General features: G+C 42.1%; 1 protein-coding gene across 1 annotated transcript in view; it reads left to right on the top strand.

Annotated features, from left to right (window-relative positions):
- Magt1 (magnesium transporter 1) overlaps positions 1-26214 on the top strand; it is an 87615-nt gene that overhangs the window by 31517 nt on the left and 29884 nt on the right. The window contains exons 2-3 of the mRNA XM_004666977.2: positions 19273-19442; positions 23025-23142. Coding sequence (XP_004667034.1) covers positions 19273-19442; positions 23025-23142 — 288 coding nt within the window. The remainder of the gene's footprint in view (positions 1-19272; positions 19443-23024; positions 23143-26214) is intronic.

The following is a 26214-nucleotide window of genomic DNA, read 5'->3' as shown; positions in this document are numbered from 1 at the left end:
TGTTAAAAATGTGAAAAAGGAGCTTGACCTTTTATTGAAAGACTTAGAGAATGTAGAAGAAGACAGTGTAGTCATAAATCGCAAGTTCCACCATTATTTTGTCATGAGAAAGAACCAGTTAATACGAGAAATGAATGAGGAGTATGGAGGCCTGAATATTTCCTTTTCATATGCAGGAAAACAGTTTGCAAAAATAACAATAAAAGGAGCAAAAGCTTGCGTTCAAGCAGCAAAGAAACACATTCAGGATCTGTTTAAGCCCTCTGATTCTAAAGTTAACGTGTCTTGTCCCCCAAATGTTCCACCCTTTCATTATGGGATCAATATGTTCACGCGTCTGCCAGATTACTGCAGATTATAAAGTACAAATCAAATTCCCAGAAATACAGAAAACAGTTCCAAATATATGTGTAGGTATTAAGGGAAATGAAAAAGAAAACTGGCAAAATTATACTAAAGAACTCAAATCTAGTTTACCAAGTAATTGTGACATCATATATATATCAGGCCACATGGACAATTGCAAAGCAGCTAAGAAAGCCCTTCTCTAATTCTAGTCATCGATGAAACACACATGCCCTCTATGTCCTTACATCATGGGGCCCAAAGGATTATTCAGGCTAAGAAAGGTATTTGGAGTTCACATTCAATGGTCACAACCTGAAATAAATTATGATGTCATATCCATTATGGGTCTTGCTGCTAATGTGGAACAGGCCAAGATTAAATTACAAAAATGAGTCAAGGATCTGCAAATGAAAATAGAGGACTGGGAGCTAAAAATATCCAAACTAGTATTTACTCTAGATCCTAACCACTATTATAAGATCACTAGATTTAAGAGCTTACTGTTTGCTAAGATTTGCACAGAATATAGTGTTATTTACTATATGTTTTCCAAAGAAAGCACCTCATCATATAAAGATGAAATCATCATTACTGGATATAAATACAAAACTCTTAGCTGCTCAAGATGCAATAATTAGAGAGCAGCATGAGATTGAAAAAAAAAGCTTCTAAGCATGTCTCACTAAACTGTCATGTTCGTCGCAAAATTACTGGCTTCTATGGGAAAGATATCCACAAAATCATAAATCAATTCCAAGTAGACATCTATCTTCATCCCATAGGAAACTATAATCCTAATTTCACAGTGACTGGACTCCTTGATCATGTAAGAAAAGCAATTGACCACATCACTAATCTTCAGAAGAATTACCTGTCACCTTCTACAGAAAATGGATCTAAAAGAGGTCATAGCAAGAATGCCTCCATTGGCAACATAGCCGTGGTGTCATCTAAGAGTTCTGTAAAAATGTGTGGTCCCTGTAATGCAAAAATGGCCCCAACACTTCCAGATGGGGATAACTGTGATAACTTTTCCAGGCTGGAACTGAGAATCTCATAATATTCACATGTGCAGAGGATAAGAACAATTAAAAATATTAAACAGAATTTGTTCCAAACTACTTACCTGAAAATGCTGTAAAAATTATTCCTAAACCAATGTTGCAGTTACAACATAGGTATACTTCTGACACATGTGCCACTAATACCTTGTTGCAGTCAGGTTTGCATTCCTCTTAGAAATCACCCAACGAAGAACAGCTCATGGGAAAAAGTTTTATTTTGGCTTACAGGCTCGAGCGGAAGCTCCATGACGGCCTGCTATGCCTTTGGGGTGAAATTCTTCTACTATACCCTGAATTCTTATGCTTGATCTTTTCATAGTGTCCCAAATATCTTGAAATTCCCATCCATGCTTTCCTATTAGTTTGTCTTTCTCTTTGTTGGATTGTATTAAATATGCCACCTGGTCTTCTAGTTTAGATATTTTGTCCTCTCCTTCATTCTACTGGTGAGATTTTCTATAGAGGTTTTTATTTCATTGACTGTGTTCTTCATTGCTAGTAATTCTGACTGGTTTTTCTTAGTTATTTGTATTTCCTTATTTATGTCTTATATTGACCTCTTTATTTCATTAAATTGGTTTCCTTGTCTTTGATTTCCTTTTTTTTTTTTTTTTTTTTTTTTGAGGTAGGGCCTCACTCTACCCCAGGCTGACCTGGAATTCACTATGGAGTCTCAGGGTGGCCTCGAACTCACGGCAATCCTCCTACCTCTGCCTCCCGAGTGCTGGGATTAAAGGTGTGCACCACCACGCCCAGCTTTGATTTCCTGTTTGACTTTTTTGAGCATATTTATAATCATTCTTTTGAAATCTTTCTCAGGCATTTCCTCTAGCTCATTCTCACTTGAGGTCATTTCTGATACATTAATACTTTTTGGTGTGTTTATGTTGTCTTGATGTTTGGTGTATCTTGTGTTATAATGTACATATTTTTGCATCTTGGATTAATTTAATGCTTGTATTTTCTAGTTAGCTGCAGTATTTTAGATGTATCAATCTGATGTTATGTATCTTCAGCATAGAAGCTTAAATTGCTAGGTGTGGCTCTTAAGACTCTCAGAGTATCTACAAAAGTGACCCTTAATGTTGGGTTTGCCTGCTATGAGTATTCAAGTAGACTGGGTGGAACAAAATACAGGCAGAGTCTAAAATTAAACTAAACCATGTACATGTTCAATGAAAAACAGCACAGAGTATTTATGCAAGAGTAGGTATTATGACAACCAGATCCTCTAACAAAGTCACTGTCTCTTAGGATGTGTGGTACCCCACACCTTTAATCCTGTCAACTAAGAGGTTAAGATTTCTGGTTTGTTGAGGGTTCAAAGTCAGCTTGTGGCCAAGTAGAGTCCCTTTCCTAGTAAACAATGGTAGAGGAAACAAAGGCACTATAAATCAGGAAGCAACAAATGACAAGCCCCAGATATAGCTTATTTAAGAATAGCAAATCTGCCGGGCATGGTGGTGCACACCTTTAATCCCAGCACTCGGGAGGCAGAGGTAGGAGGATCGCCATGAGTTTGAGTCCACTCTGAGACTACATAGTGAATTTCAGGTCAGCCTGAGCTAGAGTGAAACCCTACCTCGAAAAAAAAAAAAAAAAAAAAAAAGAATGGCAAATATGACCATCAGATTTAACATATAATTTATGCTGACATGGACGGTATAATTAGCACTTCTGTGGTTCAAGCCAATATATCAGGCTTGTTTGGTGGGTACTGACCTGGTATAATCCCAGTTACCTTTTGGAATGATTTTTGTTCTGTTATGTTGCATTCCTGCTTTGGGTCCCTCTTTGCTGTGCTGTGGGTTCAAGTAGGCTGGCTTGGTCGCTGGCTCGGTCACTGGCTCGGTCGCTGGATCGCTGCTCTGGGTGCTGTGATCTCCCTTCCCAAGGTCTCAGGTCCATGCTGGCACTTTTGCTGGCGGTGGGGAAGGGTAGGCTGTGGATGGTGGCTCTAGTTCTCCTGCTGGTCCATGTGTTCCTCTTCCTCACTAGCCACTCCTCCATCATTCCCTGCAGTCCTCCCTTGACGTTTCTGGAGTTTGAAAGGAGCTATGGTGTGAATGGAAAATTCCCTCACCTGGCTTTTCCTGCCACTCAAGCTGAACCTTGTAGCTGTGGTCCTGCAGACCTGCTGCTGGAGCCACTTCTGCCTGCCTGTGTGGGCTCTAGATGCTCTGTATCTCTCCTACTTCTCTGCTGCTGTTGATAATTTCTTATATACCTCACTTTTTAGTAGAAGAGTGTATTTTGCTGGTTTTATTTTTATTTTTATTTTTTTGCTTTTTCTCCCTCAGGCTGTTTTGGTGTGGTTTCTTAAACTGAAGTCAACATAGTTTTAATTTGCATTTCCCTGATGGCTAAGGATGTAGAACATTTTTAGATGTTTATATGCTATCTGTGTTTCTTCTTTTGAGAACTCTCTATTTAGTTCCATAGCCCTTTTTTAAAAAAATTTTTATTTATTTATTTGAGAGTGACAGACACAGAGAGAAAGACAGATAGAGGGAGAGAGAGAGAATGGGCGTGCCAGGGCTTCCAGCCTCTGCAAACGAACTCCAGACGCGTGCGCCCCCTTGTGCATCTGGCTAACGTGAGACCTGGGGAACCGAGCCTCAAACTGGGGTCCTTAGGCTTCACAGGCAAACGCTTAACCGCTAAGCCATCTCTCCAGCCCAGCCATAGCCCTTTTTTTTAAAAAAAAAAAAATTATTTATCTGAGAGTGACAGAGAGAGGAGAGTGGGCGCACCTGGGATTCTAGCCACTGCAAACGAACTCCAGACACGTGCACCCCCTTGTGCATCTGGCTAACGTTGGTCCTGGGGAATCGAGCCTTGAACTGGGTTCTTAGGCTTCACAGGCAAGCACTTAACTGCTAAGCCATCTCTCCAGCCCAGCCCTTTTTTAAATTTTTATTTATTAGAGACAGAGAGGGAGTGAGAATGGGTACACCAGGGCCGCTAGCCACTGCAAACGAATTTCAGATGCATGTGCCACCATGTGCATCTGGCTTACATGGAACCTGGCACATTGAACCTGGGTCTTTGGGCTTCTCAGGCTTGCGCCTTAACATCTAAGTCATCTTGGATTTTCAAGGTAGGGTCCCACTCTAGCTCAGGCTGATGTGGAATTCACTATGTAGCCTCAGGGTGGCCTCAAACACGGTGATCCTCCTACTTTTGCCTTCTGAGTGCTGGGATTAAAGGCATGCACTACTACATCAGGCTTTTTTTTTTTTTTTTTTTTTTTGAGGTAGGGTTTCACTCTTGCTCAACCTGACCTGGAATTCCCTATATAGTCTCAGGGTGGCCTCAAACCCCTGGCAACTGTCCTACCTCTGCCTTCCAAGTGCTGGGATTAACAGCATACTCCATCATGCCTGGTTCTCATAGCCCATTTTTGTTTATTGGGTTGTTTGATTTCTTAATATTTAATTTTTTGAGTTCTTTGTGTATCCTGTATATTAATCCTCTGTCAGCTGTGTAGCTTGTAAAGATTTTCTCCCATTCTGTAGGTTTTTGCTTTATTCACAGTGTCCTTTGCTGTACAAAAGCTTTGCAATTTTATGAGGTCCCAGTGGTTGATCAGTGGTTTTATTTCCTGAGCAATTGGGGTTATATTCAGAAAGTCTTTGCCAAGACCAATATGTTAAAGGGTTTCCCCTACTTTTTCCTCTAGCAGTTTCAGAGTTTCAGGTCTGATATTAAGGTCTTTGATCAATTTGGACTTAATTCTTGTGCATGGAGAGAGAGAAGAATCTATTTTCATCCTTCTATAGATACATATCCAGTTTTCCCAGCACAATTTGTTAAAGAGGCTGTCTTCAATGAGTATTTTTAGCATTTTTTTAAATTTTAATTTAATTTTTTTTTTGGCATTTTTGTCAAAGATCATCAGGTGGCTACAGCTACCCAATTTACATCTGGGTTCTCTATTTTGTTCCGTTGATCTACATGTCTGCTTTTGTGCCAGTACCATGCTTTTTTGTTACTATGGCTCTGTAATATGTTAAAATCCAGTATAGTGATTCCACCAGCCTTATTTTTGTTGCTCAAAACTTTTTTTAGATATTTGAGGTTTTTTTGTATTTCAAAATGAATTTTAGGACCATTTTTTTTCTTTTTCCATGAAGATTACCATTGGTATTTTGAGGGAGATTGCATTAAATGTGTAGATTGCTTTTGGTAGATTGCCATTTTCTCAATATTGATTCTTCCAATCCAATAACAAGGGATGTCTTTCCATTTCCTAGTGTCTTTTGCTATTTCTGTCTTGAGTGTTTTTTTTTTAAGTTTTCATTGCACAGATCCTTCACTTCCTTGGCCTGCGTTCAACTCTTGATCTTCCTGCTTCTTCCTCTACTCTTCAAGTCTTACTCTGAATAATACCTTTTCCCCTGAGTGATTTCTTTTTTTTTTTTTTTTTTTTTTTTTTTTTTTCCGAGGTCAGGTCTCACTTTAGCGCAGGCTGACCTGGAATTCACTCTCTAGTTTCAGGGTGGCCTTGAACTCACAGCAATCCTCCTATCTCTTACTTCCAAGTGCTAGGATTAAAGGCATGAGCTACCACACCTGGCCTGACTGATATTTTCTTGGGTCCCTCAAGTGAGTTTCATGAATTTAGCGCATGATGTCATCCTTTTAAGAATTTTTGTTAAGAAAGGATTTTTTTTCTTATATTTTGTTTTTTATATATATTTTTTAGACCAGCCCAACAGACTACCTTTTTTAAAAATTAACAACTTCCATGATTATAATGGTAATACCTGCCTTACCCCCACTTTCCTCTTTGAAACTCCATTCTCCATCATATCCTCTCCCCCCTTTCAATCAGTCTCTCTCTTATTTTGATGTCATGATCTTTTCCTCCTATTATGATGGTCTTGTGTAGGTAGTATCAGGCACTGTGAGGTCATGGATATCCAGGCCATTTTGTGTTTGGAGGATCACATTGTAAGGAGTCCTACCCTTCCTTTGGCTCTTACATTCTTTCCACAATGGACCCTGAGCCTTGGAAGGTGTGATAGAGATATTGCAGTGCTGAGTGCTCCTGTCATTTCTTCCCCGCACCATGATGCCTTCTGAGTCATCCCAAAGTCACTGCCATCTGAAAAGGGAAGGTTCTCAACCAAAAGTGAGAGTAGAATTAATATATAGGTATGTACATTAAGAGAAGTACTTACTGGGCAGTTTGATGAGCATAGTATATACATTTAGCCATATAGCAGCAGACTTTACACTCCTAGGGCTCATAACTACCCCTGTTGTAGGTTTTCAGTATTGGGGATGTATTCCCTCCCATGGAGCAGGCCTCCAGTCCAATTAGAGGGCAGTTGGTTTCCACCATGACAGGTGTGGCACTATTGTACCCATTAGCTCATTTGGCTTGGTTTGCCATATATAAGGAATGCAGTATCCATTGTTGAGTAACAAGAAAGGAATTTCATTTAGAAGTGCAGTTTTTATTTATTTATCTTCGAGAGAGGCAGAGAGGGAAAATGGGCACACCAGGGCCTCTAGCCATTGCAAACAAACTCCAGGTACATGCACCACCTTGTGAATCTGGCTTACATGGGTCCTGGGGAATGAAACCTAGGTCCTTTGGCTATTACAGAAAGAAGTGGGGAGTGAGGGAAGGAGAATGGGTGTATTAAGGTCCCTATCCCCTGCAAATTTCTGATGCATGTTGCACCATGTGCATCTGATTTACATAAGATACTGGGGAATGGAACACTGGTCCCTAGGCTTCACAGGCAACAGGCAAGTGCCTTAACTACTAAACCATCTCTACAGCTCTCATGTCATCTTTTTTTTTGGGGGGGGTATTTGATTTAGGGTCTCACTGTAGCTCAGGCTGACCTGGAATTCATTATGTAGTCTCAGGGTGGACTTGAACCCTTAGTGATCCTCCTACTTCTGCCTTCTGAGTGCTGGGATTAAAGGTGTGTGCCACCATGCCTGGCTTGTTTCTTTTTAGTAAACAAATGAGAACTTAGATTGATGGCTCACATCTGTAATCTCACAACTTGACAGGCTGATACCGGAGTATTGCTATGAGTTCTTGGCCAGTCTAGGTTTAAGCTGTGCTAAGGATTGAACCTAAGGCTTTGTGCATACTAGGTTAACAGTACCAACTGACCTATATCCGCAGCTTTTTTTTTTAAGACTTTTATTTTTATTTATTTATTTGAGAACAACAGACAGAGAAAGAGGCAGATAGAGAGAGAATGGGCACGCCAGGGCTTCCAGCCACTGCAGATGAACTCCAGACGCGTGTGCCCCCTTGTGCATCTGGCTAATGTGGGTACTGGGGAATCGAGCCTCGAACCGGGGTCCTTAGGCTTCACAGGCAAGCGCTTAACTGCCTAGCCATCTCTCCAGCCCTGCAGCCTTTTTTTTTTTTTTTTTTTAATGGTTTTTGGTTTTTTGATGTAGGGTCTCACTGTATTCCAGGTTGACCTGGAATTCACTATGTAATCTCAGGAGGGTGGCCTTGAACTTGCTTACAAGGATCTTATCTCTGCCTCCCAAGTGCTGGGATTAAAGGTATGCACCACAATGCCTGGCTTTACTTTTTTCTCTTTATTTTTCTTCTTTATAAATATTTTATTTTTCTTTATTTATTTGTTTGAGAGAGAAAGAGGCAGAGAGAGAGAGAGAGGAGCACACCAGGGCCTTCAGCTGCTACACATGGACCATTTTGTGCATCTGGCTTCCATGGGTCCTAGGAAATTGAACCTGCATCCTTTAGCTTTAAAGGCGAGTGTGAGTGCCTTAAGTGCTAAGCCATCTCTCCAGCCCCTCTTTCTCTTTTTTTTTTTTTTTTTTTTGAGGTAGGACCTCACTCTAGATTAGGCTGATCTGGAATTCCCTATGTAGTCTCAGGGTATCCTGAAACTCATGGTGATCCTACTACTATTGCTTCTGAGTGCTGTGATAAAAGGCATGTGCCACCACGTCTGCCCCTCTTTCTTTTTAAATTTTATTTATTTATTTAGAGAGAGACAGACACAGAAAGAGGCAGATAGAGAGAGAGAGAGAGGATGGGCGTGCAGGAGCCTCCTGCCACTGCAAAGGAACTCCAGATGCATGCACTATCTTGTGCATCTGGCTTAGGTGGGTCCTGGGGAATGGGGTCCTTAGGTTTCACAGGCAAGCGCTTAACCGCTAAGCAATCTCTCCAGCCCCCACCCCCTTTTTTGAGGTAGGGTTTCACTGTAGCTCAGGCTGACCTGATATTCACTATGTAGTCTCAGGATGGCCTTGAACTCATGGTGATTCTCCTGCCTCTGCCTCCTGAGTGCTGGGATTAAAGGCATGCACCACACGTCCAGCCCCTCTTTCTTTTTTAAAAACATTTTTATTTATTTGTGAGAGAAAAAGAAAATATGGTAATGTTAGGGCCTCTTACTGCTGCAAATGAACTCCAGACACATGTATTAGTGAGAGACAGAGATAAAGATAACAAAGACAGAGAGAGTGAGTATGGGCATACCAAGGCCTCCTTCCACTGTAAATGAATTACAGATGCATTTGCCACGTTGTTCATCTGGTTTTATGTGAGTACTAGGTACTCAAACCCAGGATGTCAGGCTTTGCAAGCAAATGCCTTTAGCCACTAAGCCATTTCTGCAGCCCCTAGCCATAGGTTTTTTTGTTTTGTTTTTCAAGATACAGTCTCACTCTAGCCCAGGCTGACCTGGAATTCATTCTGTATTCTCAGGGTGGCCTTGAACTCAGGGAGACTCTACTACCTCTACCTCCCGAGTGCTGGGATTAAAGGCTTGTGCCACCACCCCCTGCTTCTAGCCATAGGCTTTTGACTAGGTTTTCAGTACTGTGCCAGCCTGCAGCATGAAGGTCAAAACAGACACCAAAGGAGGGAGTGGGAATGAATCTGAGAGAAGAACACAAGGAATGGAGCCAAGACAAGTTCTGATCAAGGCTTAGGTTTATTCAGGCAGACACAAGCTTATATACGGAAGATAGAACTTTCTCGACAATGCATAAATGTCTAAAGTCAGCTTCACCAGGGCCATGTGGTAATGCCCTCTATCAGGTGCCTATGCCTTATGTTAAATAATGCCTTTGTAACTGGCATCATCTCACCTGGGCTGCCTTCTCATCTAGGCTGTAGGATAAGGCCTTTGTGTTAAGAGATTAAAGACCACCTATAGCTCCTGAAGATAAAGAGCAGCTGCAGCTCCTGACACAGTACCAGGTAGGAATTAACTCCTGTGGAGCAGGCCTGAAGTCCAGTCAGAGATCACTTGGTTTCCACCATAACAGACATGACACCATTATACCACTTGGTACATTTAGCCTGGTGAGGCTTGCAGGGTCCGCTGCTGGGTAACACCATTGATGACTTCTCTCTTTCCCAAAAGGCTACTTGCAGCATAGCTCTTTCTAGCTTTCTGACAGCTAGTCAATAGGGAGGAGGATTCCAACTCAGCTGCAGCTTGATTTCACAGTAACTTTCAGTCCAAGCATGTGGAGTCTTCAGCAATAGGGTCTTACCATCTAGTTCTGGTGGCCACCAAGAGTCTTGGCAATGGCCTGTGCCTGACCAACCACTCACTGTAAGGTATCTCGCCCATCATATTGAAATATTCCTGTAACAAGTCTATGGCTTCTGGGCACTGTGTTGTCCACCTGCACAAGGTATTTCTGCCCAAACTCATTTTTGGAATTTTTTATTTATTTGCAAGGAGAGTGAAACAGTGAAGAAAGAAAGAGAGAGAGAATGGGCACACCAGAGCCTCTAGCCACTGCACACAAACTCCAGATGCATTGTTTTGTGCATTTGGCTTTTACATGGATGATGGGGAAGTGAACCCAGGGCATTAGGCTTTGTAGGAAAGTGCTTTAACTGCTGACCTATCTCTCCAGCCCCCCAACCCCCCCCTCTAGCTTTTCGAGGTAGGGCCCTCCCTCTAGCCCAGGCTGACCTGGAATTCACTAGTCTCAGGCTGCCCTCAGACTCACAGTGATCTTCCTACCTCTGCCTCCTCAGTGCTGGAATTAAAGGCATGTGCCACCACACCCGTCTCCAAACTCTCTCTTTAACATACACATTGTTAGCTAGCAAAGAAGTATGTTTCCATGTGGCTTATTCATAAGCCTTTTTTAAAAATTTTAATTAATCCTCATCCATCCCCTCTTGTATTTTTTAAAGTTTGTATTTATTTGAAAGAGAGAGTAAGAATGAGTATGAGTTCACCAGGTTCTCCTGACACTGCAAACAAATCCAAATGCATGTGTCACATTCTACATTTGGTTTTACATGGATACTTGGGTCATCAAACTTCTGCCTTAAAGTTTTTGTAAGCAAGCACCTTTAAACACAGACCCACCTCCTCAGCCCTGTATTTTTTAATTTTTTAAAATGGTTTTAAAAAATATTTTGAATTTATTTATTTGAGAGAGAGAGAAAGAGGCAGATAGAGAATGGGTACATCTGGGCTTCCAGCCACTACAAAAAAACTCCAGATGTGCCACTTTGTGCATCTGGCTTATGTGGGTCATAGAGAATTGAACCTGGGTCCTTTGGTTTTGTAGGTACCTTACCTGCTAAGCCATCTCTCCAGCCTTTTTTTTTTTTTTTTGATTTTTCAAGGTAGGGTCTCACTTTAGCTCAGGCTGACCTGGAATTCACTATGTAGCCTCAGGGTGGCCTTGAACTCGTGACAGTCCTCCCACCTCTGCCTCCTGAGTGCTGGGATTAAAGGCATGCGTCACCATGCCTGGCTCTTTTTATTTTTGAGACAGGGTCTTACCATCTAACTCAGGCTGTCGATGGGTGCACAATTCATACTGAGGAGTAAAGTGGACATAATAATGCTTAAGTGGCTGTCCTCTCCTAGTTTTCAAAAAACATGTAAAAAAAAAAAAAGAGAGGATGCACTTTAATTCAATCACACAACTTTAGCAAGTTATTGAGTCTCATTTTCACCATCAATAGAATGGGGAAATGTCATCTGGGTGTGGTACACCTTTAATACCAACACTCAGGAGGCAGAGGTAGGAGGAACACCGTGAGTTCAAGACCACCCTGAGACTACAGAGTGAATTCCAGGTCAGTCTGGGCTAGAGCAAGACCTTAACTTGATAAACAAAAACAACAACTAAAAATAATGGGGAAATGTCTGTTGCTTTGACTATTGTGAAAATTAAAGGAGATGAGCACAGTGTCTAAAGTCTCTGATGTAGTACTTGACATATAGAAGCTGTAAGATGGATTTTAAGATATAAGATTGTCTCTCTGGTAAAATGGTTTTGATTTTTTTTTTTTTTTTTGCTTTTGTGGTGTTGGGTGTTGAATCCAGCAAATTGCATTTGCTAGGTAAGCTCTCTGCCAGTGAGCTATACCCTCAAACTTTCATTTAATCTTTTGTGATTCATTTTAATGAAGAGTATTCAGAAATCAAATCACTTACATCTTCGAATGAGGCAGGCTATCACTGGGAAAATGTCTACGTTCCCTAACATTGTAGTTTTGAAAACTGATGCCTAAGATTAACATAGGTGCAAACCCCTGCAGTTTTATTGGCAGTATCTTGTTATAGAGAAATAGGCTCATTAACAGCTAAATGACAAGTAGGGACAGCCCCTCATTCAAAAACCAAGGACAGTGACAGCAATATATTTTAGCTATATTTAGGAAGTAGGTAAACTGCAAATGGAACAGATGGAAATTAATGATTAAAAAATGCTTTCTTTGCTCAGTCTATCTCATTTGGTAATTATATCTGTCAGTTATGTTTCTAGATCTGTTCAGTTTCACTCTTTATTCAAGGCCCGTTGGAAATGTATTATTTAATGAGGAATTTTATTTTACTAACATCTAAAGAACAGTAAATGACTAGGAAAGCTAAAACTATGAAGACTTTTTGTTTTTCAAGGTAGGGTCTTACTCTAGCCCAGGATGACCTGGAATTCACTATGTAGTTTCAGGGTGGCCTTGAACTCACGGTGATCCTCCTACCTCTGCCTCCCTAGTGCTGGGATTAAAGGTGTGCGCCACCATGCCCAGCTTCAAAATATGAAGACTTTTATGAGTAAACCTGAATGGACTAGAACAGAAATACAGTCGAGGGTTGTTTTTTTTTTTTTTTTTTTTTGCATGTATATGTGTGTGTATATGCGTGTGGGCAGATCTGGGGTGTGGTGTGTGGTGGCCAGAGGTTGACATCAGGTGTCTTCCTTGATTGCTCTCCAAAGTTCCAAAGTTCCAAAGTTACCAAGGCAGGATCTCTCATTTTATCCCAGAGTTTGCCAGTTGGGCTAGTGTAGTTACCAGCTTGCCCTGGACTGACATGGGTATCCGAATTCTGGTCCTCATGCTTGCCTGGCAGGTGCTTTATCCAATAAGCCATCTCTCCAGTCCCTACTCTTTTTTTTTTTTTTTTTTTTTTTGCAAAACCAGAGTGCTGGGCTAGAGAGATGGGTTAGTGGTTAAGGTGCTTGCCTGTGAAATCTATAGACCCATGTTTTACTCTGCAGGTCCCACATAAGCCAGGCATGCAAGGTGATACAAGCATGCAATGTCACACATACACACAAGGCAGGACATGTGTCTGAAGTCTGATTATAGTGACTGCAGCCCTTGGTACACCAATTCTCTCTCTTGCTCTCACTGTCTTCCATTAAAAAAGAGAACAGGGTTGGAGGGATGGCTTACCAGTTAAGGTGCTTGCCTGCAAAGCCAAAGGACCACAGTTTGATTCCCCAGGACCCACATAAGCCAGATACACAAGGTGGCACATGTGTTTGGAGTTCATTTGCAGTGGCTGGAGGCCCTGGCATGCCCATTCTCCACCCCCCTTGTCTGCCTCTTTCTCAAATAAATATAAAAAGCACCAGAGTGCTGAGAGTCTACTCTTCATTTTCCATGCTGCCTCAGCAAGCACGCTATGCTGAGCCATCTCCCCACACTCCCAACAATCAGGTTTTGGTGGAAATTCGATCTGGACAATTTAAGGTACTGGAGACATTACTCAGTGGTTAAATGTAGTTGCTTGCAAAGCCAGATAGCCCATGTTTGATTCTCCAGGACCAACATGCACAAATTGCCACATGTATCTGGAGTTTGTTTCCAGTGGCAGGAGGCCCTGTTGCACTCATTCACTCTCTGCTTCTTTATGTCTCAAATAAATAATAAATAATTCTCCAGTACCAACATAAAGCCAGATATATTTTTAAAAAATCTAAGTTGGGCATGGTAGTGCTTCCCTTTAATCCAAGCACTCAGGAGGTTGAGGTAGGAGGGTTGCTGAGTTCAAGGCCACCCTGAGACTACATAGTGAATTCCAGGTCAGCCTGGTCTAGAGCAAGACTCTACTAAAAACCTGTATGTGGATGGAGAGATGGCTTAGTGGTTAAGGTGTTTGACTGTGAAGCCAAAGGACCCAAGTTTGATGCCCCAGTACCCACATAAGCCAGATGCACAAGGTGGCACGTGCATCTGGAGTTTGTTTGCAGTGGCTAAAGTCCCTGGTGCACCCATTCTCTACCTGTCTCTCTCGTGCTCTCATGTTCTCCCTCTTTTTCTGTCAAATAAAATATTTAAAATAAACCTGTACGTGTGTGTGTGTGTGTGTGTGTGTGTGTGTGTGTGTGTGTGTGTGTGTGTGTTTGTGAGGAGATAAAATGGGCATGCCCAGGCCTTGTACCATTCCAAAGGAACTCCAGATGCATGTACCACTTTGTAATCTGGTTTTACATGGGTACTGGAAAGTCTCATCCAGGCTGGCAGGATTTTTAAGCAAGTGCCTTTCCACTGAGCTATCTCCCCAGCCCTGCTACTCCTTTTTTTACCCCCAGGTAGGGTCTTACTCTAGCATAGGCTGCCATGTTGCAGTCAGGTTCGCATTGCTGGCAGAAATCACCCAACCAAGAGCAGCTTCTGGGATAAAGAGGTTTATTTTGGCTTACAGGCTTGAGGGGAAGCTCCATGATGGCAGGGGAAGACGATGGCATGAGCAGAGGGCAGACAATAGCAAAGGAGAGTGTGGCAAACACTAGCAAGGGGAAACTGGGTAGAACACCCATAAGCCTGCCCCCAAGAATACACTCCCTCCAGGAGGCGTTCATTTGGGAACCTAGCATTCAGAGTTTATGAGGGGACACCTGAATCAAACCAACACATTCCACCCCTGGTCCCCATAAACTGATATCCATACGTGATGTAAAATACAATGCATCCATCCAAATTTAAAAGTCCCCGTAGCTTTTATCAATTCCAATGATGTTCAAACATCCCCATAGTCCAAGGTTTTTTAACTGAGCCATAATAACCAAAATATCACCCCCCCCAAAAAAAAAACCATAATGGCACAGAATAAACATTCACACTACAAAAGATGGCATTGAGCATAGCAAAGAAATATTCAATCAATACAAGATTCAAAGCAATGAGGGTAAACATCAAACTCTAGCTTGAAGTCCAACAACTCTAGCTAGTGACAAATCTCCAAGTCTGATTAATTCTGAACAGCAACAAGTCTGGCATTCCAATTCCGCCCCTTCAGCTAGGCTACTCACAGTCCTGGAAAACTTCAATGGGGCCGACAGCTTTCCTTAGCAGTCATCTCGTGGTCCTGGCATCTCCACTGGATCTCCACTGCAATCCTCGGTTCATCCTCTTGGATACATGGGGTCTCCATGCAGGCATCCAGCAAACCTTCACACTGCCCATGGCCATTTCCAAACCACAAGACCATGTTGCAAACTCAATGAACCTCTTTCCTGCATTTCTTATATGCCACAATACCAGGTAGGGTGCCAATTTGTTAATCCAGGGGGGGAATAAGACAGACTTTGAAGAACAGGACACTCCTTGAGCACTCAGGCCCCTTCCAAAGAGTCTACATTCTTCCTGTTGCCCCAGTGCAGGTCAGCTGGCCTAGTATCTCTCAATTGCAGCTGAATGGGCAGCAGTTCAAAGATTTTCCTTTCTGTGCCATATCCCTCTGCTCACACCAGTTCATTTCTATGCAAAGCAACCCTGCACAACTTAGGACCAAGGTATAACAGCAAGCTTCCCACACAAGCTGCTAGCCCAGTCCAGGCAAAGCTCTTTCTCACCCTCATAAGCCAAACCTCACAGTCCATAGTTCTTACTGCATTGAGGTCTTTCAACTCTGACCAGAATAGTCCATCAAGTTGTGCTTACAGCACTTCAGAGCATCTCTTAGGCCAAGGTTTCGAATCCTTCCACATTCCTCTTGAAAACCACCTCCAAAAGGCCAAAGCCACACAGTCTAGTGTCTAGCAGCAATCCCACTCCTTGGTACCACTTTACTGTTGCAGTCAGGTTCACACTGCTGGTAGGAATCGCCCACTCAAGAGCAGCTTGTGGGGAAAAGAGGTTTATTTTGGCTTACAGGCTTCAGGGGAAGCTCCATGATGGCAGAGAAAACGATGCCATGAGCAGAGGGTGGACATCACCCCCTGGCTAACATAGGGTGGACAATAGCAACAGGAGAGTGTGTCAAACATTGGCAGGGCCAAACTAGCTATAACATGCATAAGCCCGCCCCCAGCAATACACTGCCTCCAAGAGGCATTAATTCCCAAATCTCCATTAGCTGGGAACCTAGTATTCAGAACACCTAAGTTTATGGGGGACACCTGAATCAAACCACCACAGGCATGGTAGCGCTTGCCTTTAATCCAAGCACTCAGGAGGTGAGGTAGGAGGGTTGCTGAGTTCAAGGCCACCCTGAGACTACATAGTGAATTCCAGGTCAGCCTGAGCTAGAGGAAGACTCTACTTCTAAAAACCTGTATGTGGGCTAGAGAGATGGCTTAGTGGCTAAGGTGTTTGCCTGTGAAACCAAAGGACCCAAGTTTGATACCCCAGTACCCACATAAGCCAGATGCACAAGGTGGCACATGCATCTGGAGTTCGTTTGCAGTGGCTAAAGTCCCTGGTGCACCCATTCTCTCTCTATCTGTCCCCCTTGCATTCTCCCTCTTTTTCTGTCAATTAAATAAATAAAATATTTAAAATAAACTTGTATGTGATTGTGTGTGTATTTGTGAGGAGATAAAATTGGCATGCTCAGGCCTTGTACCACTCCAAAGGAACTGCACATGCATGTGCCACTTTGTAATCTGGTTTTACATAGGTACTGGGAAGTCAAATCCAGGCTGGCAGGTTTTTCAAGCAAGTGTCTTTCCACTGAGCTATCTCCCCAGCCTTGCTTCTCCTTTTTTTTTCCCCCCCCAAGGGAGGGTCTCTCTCTAGCCCAGGCTGACCTGTAATTCACTATGTAGTCTCAGTCTCAGGCTGGCCTCAAACTCACAGAGATCCTCCTCCTGCCTCCCAAGTGCTTGTATTAAAGGCATGTAACACTACGCCCTGCTTGTTTTTTTTTCCTTTCATTATTTTATTATTATTATTATTATTGGTTTTCCGAGGTAGAGTCTCACTGTGGTCCAGGCTGACCTGGAATTAACTATGTAGTCTAGGGTGGCCTCAAACTCACGGTGACCCTCCTACCTCTACTTCCCTAGTGCTGGAATTAGAGGTGTGTGCCACCACACCTGGCTTGTTTTTGCTTTTTTGAAAAGATATTTTATTTTACTTATTGCAAGCAGTGAGAGACAGAATGAGGATGGGCACACCAGTGCCTCTACATATTGCAAATGGTCTCCAGATGCATGTGTCCCTTTTTGCATCTGGCTTCATGTAGGTACTAGGGAATTAAACTCAGGTATTTTTTTCAGGATTTTTTTTATTCTATGATTGTAAACAATATCCCATGGTAATGCCCTCCCTGTCCCAATTTACCTCTTTGAAACTCCATACTCCATTCTCCATCATATCCCTTGCCCCTCTGAATCAGTCTTATTTATTTAAAAAATTTTATTTGTTTGACAGAGATAGAGGGAGATCAAAAGAGAGAATGGGCATGCCAGGGCCTCTAGCCACTGCAAACGAACTCCAGACGCGAGTGCTAGCGTGGGTCCTGGGGAATTGAACCTGTGTCCTTTGGCTTTGCAAGGAAGCACCTCAACAGCTAAGCCATTCCTCCAGCCCCAGTCTCTTTTATTTTGATGTCATGATCTTTTCATCCTATTATGGTTTTGTGTAAGTAGTGTCAGGCACTGTGAGGTTATGGGTATCCAGGCCATTTTGTGTTTGGGTGGAGCATGTTGTAAGGATTCCAACCCTTCCTTTGGCTCTTACATTCTTTCTGCCACCTCTTCCACAATAGAACCTGAGCCTTTGAAGGTGTGATCGAGATGTTACTCAGTAATCCAGTCACTTCTTTGCAGCACCATGATGCCTTCTAAGTCATCCCAAGGTCACTGCCATCTGAAAAGAGAAGATTCTCTACCAAAAGTGAGAGTAGCATTAAAATATGGGTATGAACATTAAGAGAAGTGCTTACTGGACAGTTTGATGAGCATAGTATATACATTTAGCCAGACAGCAGCAGATGTTGCATCCCTAGTTGCTCATGACTACCCGTTTTAAGTTTTCAGTATCAGGGACATATTCCCTCCCATGGAGTGGGCCTCCAATCCAATTAGAAGGCAGTTGGTTTCCACCATGACAGACATTCTACTATGTTGGCTCATTTGGCCTGGCTGGCCAAATATAAGGCTTGCAGTGTCCACTGTTGAGTATATTCCCTGGTGATTTCTCTCTCTCTCTCCCATTGAACTGCAGAATGGCTTCTTCCAGCTTTCTGTCAGCTAGTCTACATGGAGGAGGTTATCAGCTCAGCTCCAGCATTGTTTCTCAGTGGCCTTGCAGCACAAGTATGTGGAGTATTCAGCAATAGGGTCTTACTATCTATTCCTGGTGGGAAACCAAGGCCTTGGAAATGGCCTATAATGTTTTGGGTGTACCAGGGCCCTCCCTGGTCAACAACTCACTAGAAGGTATCCCATCCCTGGCACTGAAAATTTTCTAGCAACAATCTATGGCTCCTGAAACTCAGGTAGTTTTTTTAAATATTTATTTTTTGAGAGAGAGAGAGACAGGAAGAGGCTGATAGGGAGAGAGAATGGGCATACCAGGGCCTCCAGCCACTGTAAATGAACTCCAGGTACATGTGCCACCTTATACATCTGGCTTATATGGATACTGGGGAATAAAACCTGGGTCCTTAGGTTTTGCAGGCAAGCACCTTAACCAGTAAGCTATATTTCCAGCTCATTTGGCTTTTTTGACACGGGATCTTGCTACATAGTTCAAACTGGCTTTGAACTCCATCTCCTGAGTGCTGGGATCATAGGTGTATGTCACCTTGCTTTGGTTTTTAAATTTTTTGTTGTTTTGAGGGCTGGAGAGATGACTTAGTGGTTAAGGCACTTTCTTACAAAGCCATAGGATGCAGGTTCAATTCCTGAGGACCCACATAAGCCAGATGCCTAAGGTAGCAGATGCATCTGGAGTTCGTCTGTAGCAGCTGAATGCCCTGGCATGCCAGTTCTCTATCTGCCTCTTTCTCTCCCTCCCCCCTCCCCTTTAAAAAAAGAGCCAGGCATGGTGGCGCACACCTTTAATCCCAGCACTTGGAAAGCAGCGGTAGGAGAATCACTGAGTTTGAGGCCACCCTGAGACTACACAGTGAATTCCAGGTCAGCCTGGACTAGAGTGAGACCCTACCTCAAAAAAAAAAAAAAAAAGGGTATTCTTAAAAAATATATATTGTTTTGGGATGGGCCCTTAGTATATTACCCAAACAGGACTTGACTATTGAGCTCCTCCTTCGGGCCTCTGCTTCGTGAGTAGCTGTAACTACAGGTGTGCCACCTTCATCATACCTGGCTTTTGATAGAGCAACTTAAATGCCATGTTGAATATATTCACTACTGTTCACTTTGTCTTTTTTAGATGGTGTTATCTGAGAAGGTTAGTCAGCTGATGGAATGGACCAATAAAAGACCTGTGATAAGAATGAATGGAGACAAGTTCCGTCGCCTTGTTAAAGCTCCACCGAGAAATTATTCCGTTATTGTCATGTTCACTGCTCTTCAACTTCATAGACAGTGTGTTGTTTGCAAGTATGCTTTTTCATCTTCACTTTGAAATTCAATAACTTGTAAGATTTTTTTTTAATTATCTTTTGAAATTTTCATATATGTATGTTATATTAGTCATATTTATTCCCCCATTATGCCTCTTTTCTCTCTGCCCCTCCTGCTGAACACCTTTCTTTTCACAACCAGTTGTCCTCCCTATTTGCATGTCTTGATCTAATGAATTTAACTGAGGTTGCTTGTAGGAAGATTAGGACTTCAAAGCCACCCCTGGCTACATAGTGAGTTTGAAGCCAACCTGGGCAACATGAGACTGTCTCTAAAACAAAGAAACAAAAAATATCCAGCAGTGCTAGTAGTACTGAACTTTAGGTGCTGTTGAGATGAAAAGTCTTTTCAAAAAGGCTTGGAAGGATGGCTTAGCAGTTATGGCATTTGCCTTCAAAGCCAAAGGACCCAAGTTCAATTCCCCAGGACCCACATTATCCAGATGCACAAGGGGCCACACATGTCTGGAGTTCATTTGCAGTGGCTGGAGGCCCTGGCGTGCCCATTCTCTCCCTCCCCCATCCTGTCTCTTTCCCTGTCAAATAAATAAATAAAAATAAAGTAAAATATTTTTAAAAAGCTTAAAAAAGATGACCCTGGAGCCATGCGTGGTGGAGCATGTCTTTAATCCCAGCACTTGGAAGGCATAGGTAGGTGGATTGCTGTGAGTTTGAGGCTAGCCTGAGACTACATAGTGAATTCCAGGTCAGACTGTGCTAGAAAGCCAAACCCTACTTCGAAAAAAAAAGATGGCCCTTTCACAGCTGCAAGTGGTGTCACACACAATTCAAGCCCTCAAGAGGCCAAAAGCAAAGTAGTCAGGGTGGCATACAACTGCACTTCCATATTTCTTGAAATATTTTTTAAATTTTACTTATTTATTTGAGAGAAAAGCTTGAAATATTTTTTAAATTTTACTTATTTATTTGAGAGACACTTCCATATTTCTGATGTGTAGGTAAGAGGATATAAGTTTAAGCTGATATTAGGCCACATAATGAATTTGAGGCCAACCTTGGTATACATGAGATCCTATCTCAGAAATCATACAAATGTACACATACTGCTTTAGTCTTTTTGTTGTCTTGTTTTGTTTTATCGAAGTAGGGTTTCACTCCAGCCCAGGCTGACCTAAACCTAAAACTTGAGCTCCAAGAAGGCCTGGAATTCACATCAGTCCTCCTTCCTCAACCTCCTGAATGCTGGGATCAAAGCCTAAAAATTAAATTATAGTTTGGAGAGGTAGTTCAGTGGTTAAGGAGCCTGCCTGCAAAGACTAAAGACCTAAGTTCAATTTCCCACCATGCCTGGCTGCTTCATTTTTTTTTGTTTTTTACTGTTTTTTTTGTTTTCATTTGTTTGTTTTTCAAGGTAGGGTCTCACTGTAGCCCAGGCTGACTGGAATTCACTGTGTACTGTTAAGGTGGCCTCAAACTTTTGGCAGTCCTACTTTTGCCTCTCAAGTGCTGGGAATAAAGGTGTGCGCCACCACGCCCGACATGCTTCATTTAATTTTTTATTTTTTGGTTTTGAGACGAGGTCTTAGTATATAGCCCAGGCTACCCTGGAGCTCATCATTTAGCCTAGGCGTGTCAGCTAACTAAAGCTTTTGTTTTACTATGTGTATGAAAGTACTAGTGTGAGCAGGTACACATATGTGTGTGTTTGCATATGGAAGTCAGAGAATAATCTCAAGTACCATTGTTTGGGAATACATACCATCCACTCTTTTTATTTATTTATTTATTTTTGGTTTTTCGAGGTAGGGTCTCACTCTGATCCAGGCTGACCTGGAATCCACTCTTTTTTTTTTTTTTCAAGGTAGGGTCTCACTCTATCCCAGGCTGACTTGGAATTCACTATGTAGTCTCAGGGTGGCCTTGAACTCATGGCAATCCTCCTATGTCTGCCTTCCGGGTGCTGGGATTAAAGGCATGTACCACCACACCCAGAACCATCCATCATTTTTTTTAGACATGGTCCTTCTTTGGAGCTTTCCAAGTAAGATAGAGTGGCCACTGAGCCCCAGGCATGTACCCGTCTGGCTCCACTACACTGGGATTGCAAATGCATGCCACCATAGAATTTTTTTTTTTAACATAGGTTCTAGGACTCAAACTCAGGTCCTCATGCTTACAAACAAGTACTTTATCCCATTGAGCCATGTCCCCAGACCATCACCAAAACTTCTGAAAAAAAAAGTGGTGGTAATTTTTTTTAAATAAATTATGGTTTGGAGAGTTGCCTCAGTGGTTAAGGTGCATGTCTGCAAAGCCCAACAACCCGCCTTCAATTCCCCAGTACCCACATAAAGCTAGCTGCACAAAATGGCACATGCATCTTGAGTTTATTTGTAGCAGATAGAAGCCCTGGTACACCTATTCCCTCTGTCTATCTGTCTGCTTTAAAAAAAAATTCTCTCTGCTTGCAAATAAATAAAATATTTTAAACATTAAATAAAATACATTAAATTAAGCAGATAAAAAATGTGCCAGAAGCTGGGCGTGGGGGCACATGCCTTTAAACACAGCACTCGGGAGGCAGAGGTATGAGGATCACCATGAGTTCAAGGCCACCCTGAGACTACACAGTGAATTCCAGGTCAGCCTGGGCTAGAGTGAAACCCTACCTCAAAAAAAAAAAAAAAATGTGCCAGACATAGCATCACATCTTGCCACAGCAGCTAGGAAGTGGCAACAAATGAGCTAGCACATCTCTTCACTTATCTGGGTAGAGTAAGTATTGGGCTTGGAACTCGGCTATAGACCTTAAGGTCTGCCCCCAGTGATTCCCACCCCTCCTGCAAGGCTGCGTCTTCCAAATTGCCCCCAGCTGGGAATTGAGTATAAAACTTAATCAGGAACACATGAGGCTATAGGTGACCCTTGACATTCTAACTACCACATAGGCTATTACCATAGTTCTATTTTATTTGCAGAAAATAATTCTACCTTGTCTGTGAAGTCTTTAGAAATATTTTAGTGCATTAAAGTTGTTGTGAAAGTTGAGGGTATAGCTTAAAGGTAGAGCAGTTGTCTGTGTGAGGCTCTGGACTCATCCTTAGCATCAAAACAGAAATGAAAAAGCAAGGAAGTTGGGCATGGTGATGTATGTGCAGGTGATTTATACTCACAGTTAGCTACTCAGGACGCTGAGGCAGAAGGATCACTGTGAACCTAGTAGTTTGAGTCTCACCTGTCCCCGCCCCCCGAAAAAATCCACACCAACCAAATACAAGCAAACAAGAATTTGTTTGTTGTAGATTATTAAGTGTTCCCCCCCCATTCACTATTGGAAATGCTTTGGAATTCTAAAAGAAAAAAGTGCACAAACTATGAAATGAAGTAATGTGATTACTAATTTTTGATGAAATCTCCAACGGTAGGGATAAGTCTTCTCTTATGCCAGAACAAATTTTGTTCTAACCTTGCCAGAACTTGTCAGTAGTATTTCTTCCACTGAAAATTTGGTATTGCTTAGATGGGTTGTTGTTTTATTGCTAAGAAGCTGGATCCATTTTAAAAATTGTCCTTTTTTAACAAATACAATTGCATTCAGGCAAGCTGATGAAGAATTCCAGATCCTAGCAAACTCTTGGAGATACTCCAGTGCATTTACCAACAGGATATTTTTTGCCATGGTGGATTTTGATGAAGGTTCAGACGTATTTCAAATGGTAAGGTGTTTAGTTTCCTTTCTTAAGTAGGAATAGCCAAAGTATGGAAAAAGTGGAATCACATCTTTTTGCTGTCTACAAGAAGTTAAAAAAGGGATGCTTTATGTAAGAACCAGAGTAGTTATTGAACTAAAAGCTAATTGTGGCTAGTCATAAAAGGTAATAATGTCAATTGACTGATTCTTTTAGAATGCTTTACTGGAAAATGTCCTGTTTTGTTTGTTTTGTTTTGTTTTATTTTTCAAGGTAGGGTCTCGCTCTAGCCCAAGCTGACCTGGAATAACCTGGAATTCATTCTGTATTCTCAGAATGGCCCCAAACTCATGGTGTTCCACCTACCTCAGCCTCCCAAGTAATGGGATTAAAGGCATACGCCACTACTCCCTGCTGGAAAATATCGTTTTTTTCTTTTTTCAAAGCAGGAACTTTTACTTGAGTTGCTTTATCAACCTGATTGCTTTATTCATGACTTCTCACGCCTGTCTTTTATTTTATTATTTTAAATATTTTATTTTAGGGCTGGAGAGATGGCTTAGTGGTTAAGGAGCTTACCTTAGATGCCTAAGAAACTATGTTCAACTCTCCAGGTCCCATGTAAACCAGACACATAAGCTAACACAAGGGTGCAGAGTCACACATGCACACAAGATGGTGCATGCATCTGGAGTTTGATTGCAGTGGCTGGAGGCCTGGCATGCCAAGATTCTCTTATCTCATAAAGAAGTACAAAGCTGGGCTGGGGAAATGGCTTAATGGTTAATGCACTTCCCTTGGAAGCCTGAGGACCCAGGTTTGATAACCCAGGACCTACATAAGCCAGGTGCACAAGGGGTTGCATGCATCTGAAGTTTGTTTGCAGTGTCTGGAGGCCCTGATGTCCCCATTCTCTCTTTCTCTCTCACTACCTCTTCCTCTCTCTTAAATAAATAAATATTTTTTAAAAAACTAAAAAAATTATGAAAAAATACAAAACAATTTTTAAATATTTTATTTTATTTACTAGAGATAGCAGATAGAGTGTGAGAGATAGTGGGTGTACCAGGGCCTCTAGCCACTGCAAATGAACTCAAGATAACATGTGCCACCTTGTGCATCTGGTTGACATGGGTACAGGGAAATCAGACCTAGGTTCTTAGTCTTCACAGGCATGTGCCTTAGCCACTAAAGCTATCTTTCCAGCCCCTGACTTTTATTTTTATTAATTTGTTTATTTGTGGAAAGAAAGAAAGAAAGAGAGAGAGAGAGAGAGAGAGAGAGAGAGAGAGAGAGAGAGAAAGGGTATACAAGGTTTTCTTGCTACTGTAAATGAACTCCATATACATGTGCCACTTTATGCACGCAAGGCTGGGAAGATGACTCATCAGATAAAGGCCCTTGCTTGTAAAGACTGCTGACCCCGGGTAATCATGGAAAATGTTAATAAAAATTTAAAAGTTAAAAAAGTTAATAAAAAAATAAAAAATATACATATTAATATTTTATTTTAATTTAATTAATTAGTTCATTTATTTATTTATTTTGGTTTTTTGAGGTAGGGTCTCACTCTAGTCCAGGCTGACCTGGAACTCACTACGTAGTCCCATGGTGGCCTCGAACTCACGGCAATCCACCTACCTCTGCCTCCCAAGTGCTAGGATTAAAGGCGTGCGCCACCACGCATGGCTAATATTTTAATTTATTTTAGAGAGAGATATATACAGAAATAGGCAGGTAGAGAGAGAATGGGCTTGCCAGGGCCTTCAGCCACTTCAAACAAACTCCAGACACATGTGCCCCTTTTGCATCTGGCTTACGTGGGTCCTGGGGAATCATACCTGGGTCCTTTGGCTTTGCAGGCAAGCACCTTAACTGCTAAGCCATCTCTCCAGCCCAGTTCTAATATCTATATTTTCTATTTATTTATTTGACGGACAGCAGAGGGGAGGGGAGAGAGAGAGAAAGGGGCAGATGGAGAGATTGGGAGCACCCAATCAGAAATAGGCAGGTAGAGAGAGAATGGGCTTGCCAGGGCCTCTAGCCATTGCAAATGAACTCTAGACACATGCTCTACCTTTTGCATCTGACTTATGTGGGTCCTAGGGAATTGAGCCTGGTTCCTTTGACTTTGGAAACAAGCACCTTAACTGCTAAGCCATCTCCCCAGTTACGGTATGAAGCCAGATGTACAAAGTGGCAAGCACATTTGGAGTTTGTTTGCAACAGCAAGAGGCCCTTGCTCACCTATTCTTTTTTTTTTTTTTTTTTTCAAGGTACGCTCTCACTCTAGCCCAGGCTGAGCTGTAATTCACTTATGTACTCTCAGGGTGGCCTCTAACTCAGGGTAATTCTCCTACCTCTGCCTCCCAAGTTCTGGGATCAGAGGAATGTGTCACTATACCTGGCTTTAACTATTTTTATTTTTATTTTTATTTTTTGAGGTAGCGTCTCACTCTAGCTCAGGCTAACTGGAATTCACTATGTGAAACCTAGTGCATCTGGTTTACATGGGTCCTAGGGAATTGAACCTGGGTCCTTTGGCTTTGCAAGCAAGTTCTTTAATTGCTAAGCCATTTCTCCAGCCCCCAGTGTTTTTTTTTTTTTTTTTTTTTTTTTGGCGAGGTGGGGGTGGTTGAGGTAGGGTTTCACTGTAGCTCAGGCTGACCTGGAATTCACTGTGTAGTCTCAGGGTGACCTTGAACTCACGATGATCTTCCTACCTCTGCCTCCTGAGTGCTGGGATTAAAGGCGTGTCCCACCACGCCCGGCTCAATATTTTTATATTGATAAAATATCTATTGTATAGCTCTGGCTAGCTACAATCCTCTTGCTTCTGCTTCCCAGGTATTGGGATTACACCATGCCCAGCTAACTAATTATAAGTAGAAATGTATACTTCAGCCAAGCATAATGGTGTACACCTTTAATCCCAGCACTTGAAGGCAGAAGTAGGAGGATTGCTGAGACTTCAAGGCTACCCTGAGATTACATGACTATACATCTACCCCTAGGGCAGTGATGATTGTTTACTTAATTTTCAAAACATGTCCATACTATTTTCATAGCAGCTGCACCATTTTATAGTTCTACTAATAG

Source organism: Jaculus jaculus, chromosome X (genome assembly GCF_020740685.1).
Source record: "Jaculus jaculus isolate mJacJac1 chromosome X, mJacJac1.mat.Y.cur, whole genome shotgun sequence".
In the NCBI taxonomy this organism is placed as follows: domain Eukaryota; kingdom Metazoa; phylum Chordata; class Mammalia; order Rodentia; family Dipodidae; genus Jaculus; species Jaculus jaculus.
Note: the sequence above shows the minus strand (reverse complement) of the source record. Positions and strands in the feature narration are given on the sequence as shown.